This window comes from Xenopus laevis, chromosome 4S (genome assembly GCF_017654675.1).
Source record: "Xenopus laevis strain J_2021 chromosome 4S, Xenopus_laevis_v10.1, whole genome shotgun sequence".
Lineage (NCBI taxonomy): Eukaryota > Metazoa > Chordata > Amphibia > Anura > Pipidae > Xenopus > Xenopus laevis.
Genome location: NC_054378.1, coordinates 105,659,070 through 105,671,289, shown reverse-complemented (window position 1 = coordinate 105,671,289; position 12,220 = coordinate 105,659,070). Strand labels below are relative to the sequence as shown.

Below are 12,220 nucleotides of genomic sequence, written 5' to 3'. Positions count from 1 at the left end.
AAAAATAATAAAATATTCAATCATTCAAACTGAATCTGCCAATCAGAGATTCCAAAAACTGTGTGGCCAACTTTAAGTGATAATAGTGTCTTTAAAATCCTCAGAGAAAACAAAGAACCATTTTTATCACCCATGAGAGCTGCCATGTCCTTGTGTGAACAGTGATTGGAGTGCTAAATCTATATTACTAAGTCAAACACTAAATATGATCTTTGTCCAGGTCATGCCCAAGACCATAGAATCTTATATTACGCACAGGACCTGTCAGGTGCAAATAGCTTTTTTGAAATTCTTCTGTAAATAAAATCTAGATGCTGTTACAAGGTTATTCCCTGGTCTCTTTTTGTCCCCTTATGCATCTCTTGGCCTTCTCAACTGCTTCCCCAATCTCCATATAGACCCTCCACTTCCCCAGAGGGATCACTATGCCCTCACATCTTATTCCCTGATCTTTGTGTTCTCCTCCACCACAGCTCCTTCCCTTAATTCCATAAAGTCCCTAAATGCTCATCCTATTGTTAGAGCTTTTTCCCCAATCTGCTTGCAGTACTGATTGTTTTCCATCCAGCTACTAAGGTTTAAGCTCATATATCTCTTTACTCAATCTCCCTTCTCGCCTTCTCATTTCTTTGATGTAAAAATCCCAGTTGGTCTGATCTCAGTGCAGCCTCCACTTACATCCATCTTGACATAAGCTACACCTTGAGATCTACTCATTTGATGAGGTTGCAATTGGGTAATATTCAGCCATATCTAATAGGCAGCCCAATGTGAAGCCCCCTGTTGGTGGTTGCATCACACCCTTTATCAAATAACAGTGTGTGCTAAAATGCACCGGTTATACTAGAGTTGTTGGCCTACTTCGGTCACTTCCCCTACAGCTCTATGCTTTTGGTAGGACACTGAGAATTTTGGATCAACTCAAACTGGGGTTTGGCATGTTAAGTATAGACTGTGATTCTAGTGGTTGTAGTGTAGTGCCCCACTCTGGTCTGTGAAAAGTGATGACGTAGCATGATTATTGATCACACAGTGATTCCAGCCATACTTGACCTGAGCATTGTCTTCCACTATTTCGACTACTCCTTCACTGCACAGCCCTGTGCCCTGTTCTCTTCACGGTGTGTGTTCAGTTCACATATTCAGCACTTAAAGGGGAACTATCGTCGGCAATATATTATATTAGCTTCCACTCATGAAAACAAGAAACTTTCTAAATATAGTCACTTAAAGATTGTGTGATGTTAAACTTCAGTATCCCCCTCTCAGCAATCTGTGTCCCCCTATGCAGGAATCAAATTCAGATTGGAAAAATCATGTGTGCTTCTTTTGCCTAGACAATGCGTTAAAGACAACTGTCTTCTAAAATAACCCACTCTGCCACAAAACTACATGTAGAGATACAGATTGCTGAATGGGAACAGTGCAGAGTGAGTCATATTTAGCTGATATAAAGATCATTGTAATAAACACATTTTTGTGTTGAATGTGCATGTGCTTGTATATGCCATACCCCTACTATTACGCGCTATGTAATATGATGGCACTTTATAAAAACGTATTTTATTATTAACAACAATAATTATAAAGCAGATTCATCATTTTAAAGTTGATTTTTACATTTTTACTCTTTTATCACAGGGACTTTAGCAACTAATGCTAATTGCTCAGGGTCCATGTGTAAATTTTGCTAGGACCAACATGTAATCAAAAAGAATTTGTAGACCGACCTGTAACCAAGTAGAGTATGAATTGGTTGTGCCTAAATTATGTATTTTAAGCCTAAATAGTCTGTGTAAGGCCTAAAAATGGGAGCAATATAGGTGTTGACTACTTGTTTAACTAACACTGTTGAGAATGGTGCTCATTGTGGGGACACAAAGAGGGGTCCCTGCACCAGATTCTCTTTCAATGGCCATTAACTTCTACCTAAGATAAGGTCATCAAGCTCATTACCACCAATGGACAAAGAATAAGAATACGAGAGGAGATGATTTTGTTGATATTTGTTCTTCACGGCCTGCTTGTTTATAAGTCCACTTATAGAGGTGTACCTGCTAATATGCCATACCCAACCCGTACCACCCAGCAATGCTGTTGATAGTTCAACAATGATAGGAGAAACATGTTGTGACATCATTCCGCCTAACAACGGCATTTAATGTATCGAAAGCCTGCTACATTCTATCTGTACAACTGTGGATGGGAAAAGTGAAGGATAAGTAGGAGCACAGGGAAAAGTTACAAAACAAAATTAAATGCATTTAGTACTGAAACCCTACAGAAATAGCAAAAGGTGCCATCCCCTCTTACTGATCTGCAGATGCATTCAATGTAAATGTGGGATTTTTTTTATTTTCTTGGAGAAGCTGTTAAAATATAAGATGTTCTTTTAGGGTTGGAATAAATATATATATATAAGTAAAGATATCCATATACTGACAATATACTCAACATTGCAACAAGGCTGTTTGTGCTGCTTTTCAGTTAACTGTGGCTGGACAAACATAGCAGATTCCCGAGGAAAATGCCTCCCCATTGGCTTGAAAGAAAGCATCTCATCACATTATGGACACCTCTACATATATATTTATGTACATTATATTAGGCCTCTTTTTATTAAAGCCTGGGTGATATAGCCATGGGATTACAGCTGGGCACATCTGTAAAGTGATAAATATGACGTTTGTGTAAAAGAAGGGGTAAAACATAAATTTCTATGAAAGTGGGGCAGAAATGAAAGTGAGCTTCTCTCCAAGAACTGAGCCCCATCTTCCAATGCCAAATACTGCCCAAAGTGAGAATTAAAGGTTCACATCTGGGGAAGTTCTCCTGTCTGCTAAAAAAAATTGAATTATAAACAGACTGGCAATTCTTCCCACTCTGATATGCTCCTTTAACCACTACATTCCTAAAACCTCAGCCCTTCACCCCACCATAACCTACAGCTGCACAACTACTAGACTGAGTCAAAGTGATACCTGCATCTGGAATATCTCTTATAAGATGCAGCCAGTTAGCCCTCGCCAGTAGTTGGGAAACATTATAGACATCTCTGACAGAGAAAGGGGTTCTATGAAATGGAGGAACCGTTTCATTTTCAATTTTGAACCTATAAAAGTTCTCCTTCGCTGAGGTCTTGTTTATATCCAGTGCTTTAATTTCCTTTACTTAGTTCTCTAAAATATAATTTGTTTGGCTTTTTAAAACCATGTCATGGGTCCTCTATGGGTGCTTAGGGTTCCTTTAAATGGGTGTGAAGGAACTGTATACAATAGGCTGGTGTCACTCCTCTGTCAGCTGGAGATGGGGGTCCCACAAGGGTAGCAGCAATGCTCCATCGATGAGTTGCTCACCATTGGGTGATGGGGTAAAGGGCTCAGGATAGAGTCACCATGGTAAATTCCGTAGCCTTCTATGGGGAGAAAATAGAGATATAGATTAGAATAGCAATAAAGACAACTGTGAAAGTAAAAGGTTATATATTAATATTAACCCAAACCCTGCTTTGCACATTTAGCCCAAATTCTTGATTCTGTCCTCCCAAGACATTATATATTTATTGAGCTAATGTCTTATGATTTTATGCTCATCTAATGTACCATGTGATATGTACCATTTTGAGTTATTCAGAACGAATAATGAAGACTAGTACAGGAAATAACCCAAGGATTGTATTTACAGGCCTCAGTCCCAACCCTTTAGGCTGATGGTGGCTGAACAACAGGACTTCATTAAGGCCTATCATTAATGGTGGTTCATACCTCCTTAGAACAGGCCACAGTCCTTCAAATTCTCCTTGATGATAATGTCTGTGACTGCATCAAACACAAACTTAACGTTCTCTGTGTCGGTAGCGCAAGTCATGTGACTGTAAATCTCTTTGACATCTCGTCGAATATTCAGTTCCAGGAACTGTGTCTTGATGTAACTCCCAGCATCCTCATATGTGTTGGGCCCTGTGTTAAAGAACAGAGAACAATCAGGAATTAGACCACATTGGTGTGTTAGTGATGTAATGTCATTAGCCAGGCTCGGATTTGCGGAGAGGTCAAAGTTTTAGGGGCAGCATGTCATCCACTTTCTGTAGTAATAGGGAGCTGCACCGGGGATTGTGCCAGGTTTAAAATCTCCTGTCCTAGTGCGGTTCCTGTGTCTCCATGTGGACAGACTTATTGGGTGGACAAAGTCCCCTATTGGATCTTTCATTCATGCAAATGTGCACCTGTGTCTGTCAGGGACTGCATGCTGGGTATGCAGTCACCATCCTAGGGGAATATAACTTTGAAATCTGGCCCGGTCATTATTATTGCACTCACCATCATAGTCTGGGAAGCAGATGCTCAGGTGGGCCTTCTTGATCTTCTCTGTGAAAACATCCTTCTTATTAAGAAAGAGTATGATGGACGTTTTGGCGAAGTAACGATGGTTGCAGATACTATTAAAAAGGTGCAGACTTTCATGCATACGATTCTGTAATGAAAATAACAAGATAAATAGTAAGAAAAGAATATAACATACTATTTACCATATCGAATATAACTGAGATAGGATTTATTGATAGCCTATGCATTTCCTTGATCTTGGAATGTTTTGTATAGCATGTCTGAGAAGTTTTCCATTTATCTATTACTTTTTAATCTGTCATGTTATAAGGAGGTGAAACAGAGATTCATTTCATATGCAAATAATTTGGAAAATGTTACAATTCAACCAGAAAGTGATGCCAACCCTTAATCTTGAGGGGAATTCTCTCTTTGACCTAGGATCATCAAGCAGGCAGGATTGACCAGTTATGACCAGACCAGGTGGGAGGCTGATCCTTAGGACTAGTAAGTGGATAGTAGTGGGGTGTGAGCTCACTCTACTAGTGAAAGGTAGAGAGGTTAGTCAGCAATGACAGCCTATTGTCCTGACGAGGAGTAAGTATTTTGGGGTGGAGCCCCATGGCGACCAGATACGGACTGAGTGTTCAGTTGTAGGTTAGAATGAACCTACAGGAGTGGTAGTGAGGCAGCTCAACGGAAGCTTGTGCACTGTATGTTGGATACACCAGAGTATGGAGAAGGCTTTATTGGTATACAAGGCCCATCAATGGCTAGTGGCACTCTGCTCATGCATTTCCACATGCCAGGGGTCCTAAAGGCTTCATGGGAGGCATGCTGTGTGTATGAGAGGATAAGAGAGAATCCTTGAAAATAGTGCTTACCGTGCAACTGATCGTTAGCCTGCAGACGAGCCCGCAAGCAGAGCTTGTCTATAAACTGCCTCTGCAAGAATTCATCCAATAAAATTGTGCCCTGGTGTGTGCAATGCTGTGTACCATACCTACTTCTTGCACTAGGTCTTTCATATTCTCTTCACTGTAGTGAGTGTCTGCCAGTCATGTGTCCCCCCGTTAGAAGGCAGACTAAATATCTTTTTTAGTGAACTGCACATTATGCCTATCACACCCTACTGAAGCCAGCCTTCTCTTATTTTAATCTTACCACTTCATCATCCTCAACCAAAACCATGTCGTATGCACTCAGTGCAGCAATAAAGATGATGCAGGTTACGCCCTCAAAGCAATGGATCCACTTCTTACGTTCAGAGCGCTGGCCCCCCACATCAAACATCCTGTGAGCAAAAACATTGCCTTAGACCAAAGATGCCAATATTCCAAAGAGCAATATTTAAGATCTCCAGAAATTGGAGAGGTTAGGAAGGAAAGCTAAAAAAATGAGTAACTAGATGTAATAAGAGCAAATCCATGGAGATTAACACAATACATTTCTAAATAAAGTCTAGAGAAGAAACATATTTTATAGCAGTGGTTTCCAAATAGTGGGGTGCAGTGGCTGAGGGGGCTCAACACAAAGGCCGGTAAAGGTGAGATTGGGGTGAATGACTCTTTGCTGTAGTCGATAAACCTGAAATCCCTCATAAAAGCATTAACAATTAACAGTTCTAATTGATCCCAGCAGAAGAACTTCAGTACCTAAAGTTGAGATCCTTGAAGCCAAACTGTGTCTCAATGATACCTGTGGTTTTCACTCGAGATCTCAGCACATCCTGCTCAGTTGGGACATACCCAGGAGCCGCCAGCCTCTCCAAGTCATTCAAGTAACTGAGAACCAAGCAAATTAAGAACAGTTAGCTCACTACTCGCAATGTTGGTGGTCATCTCCCATTATGATACTGTATATGAATGTGTACAATATATAGATGTACAGTGTAGACATATATATATACTACTAGTGTTGCCTCCTGGATAATGCAGTTCTGCCAAGGTCTTTGGAAAACTCTTGATGTTATGCACCTAGTGTAATGCAAACAGCTACTACCAAAATAGAAATATATAGGAAAGGATATTATGCATATAGGACTTTTACCTTTGAAGATTGGAAACTAAGAAAATGATACATTGTCATAATCAGCCCTTGGATATTTGCTTATTTCTGTTGTTTTACTGCTTCCATTTGGGAGGTCTAACCTTGGAAAAGCAAGCTGCAGTTAAAATTAGACCCTATAAACTTAGACCCTACAAAAAAAATAAATCAGATAAAATTGAGTGTAAGATTGCCAGACCAGGAATGACTTTCACAAAGAGGACCAATATAATAAGTGGAGAATGGTGATGGCTAAAACTGGCACAGCAAAAAAAACATGCAGGAAGACAAAATATTTGCTTACTATCCAGCTGAGTCATTGAGCTGATATTCAGATGCACGATCAAAGCATGCCTGGATACCCGTGTCTTTCCATAGGCGTCCAATGATATCAGACATCTCCTTTGGCATGGTGCCTTCATCAATGGTATCTGCCAGGTGCAAGAGCTTCCGAGAATCATCCTGAGGAATAACATATGTGTCATAAATGTAACCACACACCTCTTAAGGGTCATTTACTTATGTTTGGTGATGCTTGGTGTCGAAATGATATGTTATTCTTTGGGCACAAGTACACTGCGCGTATTGATACGGCCAGCTGTAGAAGCCCTGGAGCTACAGCCACCTTTAATTTAGTAGATCTCCAGGGTTCCTATATGTCAACAGATGCACTTGGGAACAGTTTGAAATAGGAGGCAGCACAGACTGAAAAGTGAAGGGAGCATCATCTTTAATCAATATTGCAAATTTGTGCAATGACTGTATCCGTTTTTGTGCAGTTGTTGCCATAAATTGCATCATAATTATTTTGTGAAAAGATAAAGTTCTCACCTGCCTTGCTGCGTCCCCATACTGGATGTTGAGTGTATTCATGGCTTTCACAATAGCAAGCATGGACTGTAGTGTGTTTCCATTAATAATTGAAATAAACTCTAAGCATTCCTCAAGCGAGTACCCATCCTGATGAATAATTCTGGTCAGAGAAAAGAATGCATCAGATTGGTAGGAACCTTTTTGGCACCTATCCTAATGGTGGATATGTAGCACATAGGCACAAGCATGTTGGCTAAAGGGAACTGGTGTTGAGTTTGCTAAACGAAGAGCATTTGGTTAGTATATCATATTAAGTAAGAGATTGTAAATGTTTGTGAGGAATGATAGAAGCATTGTAGCATATTAGATATGCAAGAGGAGAATCCATAGCAAGTTAGGAGCGGAATCTTAGAGGGATCTCTAAGCATGTGCATCACTGCAACTCTGGCAGTTATATCATATCTAAAGGTATATTTATTGTAGTGGAAAGCTTAGTGCAAAGTAATGGCTGTGTGTGCACAGGTCTCCTACATATGCCATTTTTATTGTGTGGAAGAGGAATATGGGGCTGTATGTAAAACTTACTTCATCTGTTTTACAATGGTGCTTTTTCCAGACTCACCAGCTCCTGTAACCAAAAGAGAAAAATAATTGTAATATAGGCATAGAAAGTTCTGTGCAGCAGAACAGTCATGGGCTCAGCAATGAGGGTGCTGCAACTAAAACAAGATGACAAATACAGGTATCTGGTATTCACCCATGTTAAAAAAATTATGACTGATTTTTGTGGATTGCTGTATTGTGTCTTGAGTTGTACTTTAATTTAGTAATTGAGGGCCTCTGTATGCAAATCCTGGCTGTTAATCACGGTGTAAAACACTGATGTGCCTTATCCTCATGGTGGAAACAAAAGAAAAGGATCCAGAACATTTTCCATTCAGAGGACCTGTTAGTAGAAATGCAACATTTTTATGGGCCAGATTATATCAAAATGATGTCATGCAATCCAAACCCATTTGCAAACTGGGGGGGGGGGTGATATCCACATCCAGCCAACAGGCCTCCAGTTGCATAACGATTTACTGTGGGCCCCAATATCTTTTAGCTAAGCCACTACTGTAGACTAGATAAGGCTGCTCCTGATGAATGGAGCAGTTAATTATGATTTTCTCCTTCTGGTGGGCCTCCCTATTGAGCTTTCTAGAATGTTGGGTCGTATTGAGCCATAGGCCTATTTTCAACAAACCTGAGAGAACATTGCTAGTGAGATCCACAAATAATCAGTGGTATTTGGGCAGAAGATGCCAAGGAGAGACATTTAAACTCTTCTAGCAGCTTTTGTGTTCTGTCATTATAGAGGACTCGTGACAAACATAGCAGAGGGACGAGTAATAATACAGACAAAATGTCCTCCGGTCTAATAACCATTGGGAAACTATCTTTTATTGGTCTAGTGCAAATAAACATTACAGAAAATGTCTTAATATTGCTATGTGTAACTAGACCAGAGCGAAAGATCATTCATCTAAAATGAACCTCTATCACAATTGTGTCTCCTATATTATGTCACACCCTGTATTACAATTGGCTCATTCAAAGACATACAGCACTGTATAGCCATTTCTATATATTATTTTTTTTATTTATGAAAACCAGGTGATTCACACATGAAGATTCATATCCAAAACCATGTGGCACTGGTATCTAGGGGCCCCAAGGTAATTCTTCTGTAAGTTGTGTGTCAATTTCTGGCAAACTCCCCTGAAAAGCAGCAAGATTTTACATTTCAGTCCATCTACACCGATAGCATAACACTGATAGCAGTTTAAGCCCACCCTTGAAGTCCAACATTTGGGCAGGGCTCATTTGAAAGTCAAAACTTTGGTCTGGGCCCCCCTTAGCTCAAGAAATGGGTACAGTTATAGGAAAATATAAGTATCAGTCATTCAGCTATAGTTTAAAGAATATATTGGACACCAAATCCATATCCACCCCGTATTTTATCCTAATTAATAGTCAAGCTAGGACTTTTAGGTGTATCAAGGAGAACAAATGGCCATTGTCCCCAAATCTCACACTAGCTGGCCTTTAGATTGAGCCTCCCACCTTGCCAGTTACTGGTATCTGAGTATGTAATAAACCACAGAGAGATTTTACTAGTCTTGATTGCTGAGCAATATTCCTGGAACCCTATAACTGGATGCAGAACAATAACTGGCAATAGATCAGCAATTTTAGCTGATTCTAGCTGATTTTAGCTAAAAACTCCACCATTGGCTTGGGGGATTGGGCTTTTTCATGTTTCACAGGTATCATTGGAGGTTTACTACGTTAAGAAAAATATGAACCGGAACACTGTACCTAAACTGGTTTCATGGTTGCCCTCTAGGACATAATTTGAAAATGCAGTCACCTCATCTTTACACCATATATCATTTTAATACTGTATATACAGTATTAATTATGCTGCTAATAATGGTGCACATAGTTATGTATGAGCAGTGGGAACGCCACAAAATCTGGAGATAAAGACCACATTCTGTGTCAGATGGTGTTGTGCCACTAAATTGTATCTGTATCATATGGCAAACTGTCTGTGTTTCTTTGGGATTACCAAGCCGACCTTGTACCTTCTCAAGGTGTACGGATTTAACCTCCTTTTCTAGGGGCTGGGTGTCTTTAATGGGATAAGACCCAGAGCTGGGATCAGCTATTAGAACTTGATCTCTCTTCTCATCACTTTCATTCTATTTGTGTTTAACTCAGATATCCCTCAATTATCTGAACAGCCTTTCATGGGATGTGTTGGAGTTGAAATTACTTACAGTTTACAAGTATTATTTTAAACATTTTTGACTTGTATCTGAAGGGGTTGAGGTTTAAGAGCGGATGGAAGGAAGGGAGTAATTTGAGGTCCAAACCAAGCCATATTATTTTATTTTTTTCCATGGAATATACTGTATGTATGAAAGCAGTATACATGTGATGGTATATACTACAGCACCCTAGAAGGTTTAATCCAGCCAGGAAAGGATGGGATACCGTGACAAAATTATTCAGTTCAGATATTCTGACAGCATCTGCCATGATGTCAAGCACACTAATGTGACCCTGAATATCTTGTCACATACATTGTCACCTGACAACCGAACAAGGAGATTCATATGGCTTTAAGTGTTCCACCGAACACTAATCAAAACCCCTAAGGCTTTGGCCATATTCAAAATCCTGCAACAAATTCTGGGATGCATATGTCACCATGCATGGGTATTTGCAGTTCAAAAACACAGGCATTAATATACTGTATAACGCAGGCATAAATGTCAGCATATTACTGGGAAAATTAATGACTGTTCCAATATTATATTTGCATTGCGTTACCCATGTTAAATGCCCATTTCATCTCATAGAATGCAATTATTCAACTCTCCATCATAGAAATTGATCCACAAACTACCAAAATTGATCCACATAACTACCTGATTTCACCAAAAATTGAACTTTCTATTATTCTGCTTGCTAATAGCCATGCTTTCATCTTAGAAGCAGAACAGGCATCAAGGGGTACAGGGCCCTGAACCAAAATGAACCAAAATATATTATTGTGCATTATGACACAGGCTCAGTTGGAGAAACTGGTTTGTGATGGCAGCTTAAATCAGTAGTACTAGGTACAATATTGCTCCATTGTAGCAACCCCTAGCAACCAATCACTTAAAAGGTTGATGGGGAAAAATAAATGCTCAGTTGTAATATTTCTAAGTCGGCGCTTTTTTATACCTTTATTAGATTACCGCTGTCTAAATAATAGTATACTCTAAATGGCTATGTTCTTCTTTTCTCTCCCACTGCTTTATTTTTTCAGAATATTCCCTTTTTTGTGACAAAAAAAGGTTGATGGGCCGTTTCTACAAACGGATGGTTTCTAATTGATGTCTCTTTTCCAGCAGAAGCCCTTTAGTTGATGTCACTCCCTACAAACAGAAGGGCTATAGCCAGTCACTTTCTGCCAAATGAAGTTCTCTAATTGATCTTGCATTCTTTTTTCTCCCCTGCTTTGACCTTTCCTTTCCCATTCATTTGTCTAATTCTCTATCACTGTACCGTTTCTTGTCTGGGAAAAGTCTGTTGTGGCCAACAAGAGCAGAACATGAAAGATCTCTTAACAGGCTGACCAGCAGTACTTTGTTCTGTTAGTTACGAACAGCTTGCTTACTCACCCAAGAGGAGCAGTTTGACAGTCCTTGCATCTTTGTCTGCATCTTCCTTTAGTTTCTTTTCTAACTCCCGAGAGTGCTTCTCTTCAGCACTGGCTCCAGCCCCCATATTCCCTTATTCCAAGTGCGGAGCAAGAGAGAGATGGCTGAACCTGACCTCCTGGTTTCCTGAAAATGGGGGGAATTCCAAACAGGGGAATGGGGAGCTGATGTGGTCCCTGCAGCCTGGCTGTTTGACCACCACTTAGAGTGCTCAACCCCCTCTCCTTCTCCCAAAGCTGATCTGGTCTAATTCCCAAAAGAGTTTTACAGATCCAAGTAGTCAGATGACCGGCTTTGGCCTATTGGGTGCAAGGACAGGTATGGGGGCTGAGCAGGTGTGGGAGATGCTGAGCTCAGCTGTAGTGTATTGCCCATGAGAGATGGGTATCCTTATCCACAGAAGAGGTTTATCTTAAATCTGTGTATACGCTGAGTCCAGAGAGGAGAGATTTGAGCTAAGCCATCTCTATCCTGTACAAAGAGCTCACCAACACAAGTAGCATTTGTATTCAGACACACCGCCTGCCCTTTCCTACCGACATATACAGTTATGGTCTCTGGAAACAAGCATAGAGGTTGGATCTTTTATTGAATAAAGCATTGATGTGACTGAATAAATTAATATTTAACCTGTGCACAGTAGTATAATCATGGAGTCATGGAAGGCACATTATACATATAAGCCACATACATGACTATAAGTGAGTATGTATGTTGCACCTGTATATACCCACATGTAGAAAAGGCAGTTTATGTAAAGCAGAATTCACATAGTCT

General features: G+C 40.1%; 1 protein-coding gene across 1 annotated transcript; it reads right to left on the bottom strand.

The window, feature by feature from the left end:
• Positions 1-2,131: 2,131 nt before the first annotated feature.
• Positions 2,132-11,622, bottom strand: gnat1.S (guanine nucleotide binding protein (G protein), alpha transducing activity polypeptide 1 S homeolog). The gene is given in 9 exon segments (NM_001092927.1): positions 2,132-3,415; positions 3,765-3,959; positions 4,320-4,473; positions 5,490-5,619; positions 5,981-6,109; positions 6,676-6,833; positions 7,203-7,344; positions 7,770-7,812; positions 11,405-11,622. Coding segments are annotated over 8 exon segments (1,053 nt in total). The 5' UTR covers positions 11,511-11,622; the 3' UTR covers positions 2,132-3,415; positions 3,765-3,768.
• Positions 11,623-12,220: the final 598 nt, after the last annotated feature.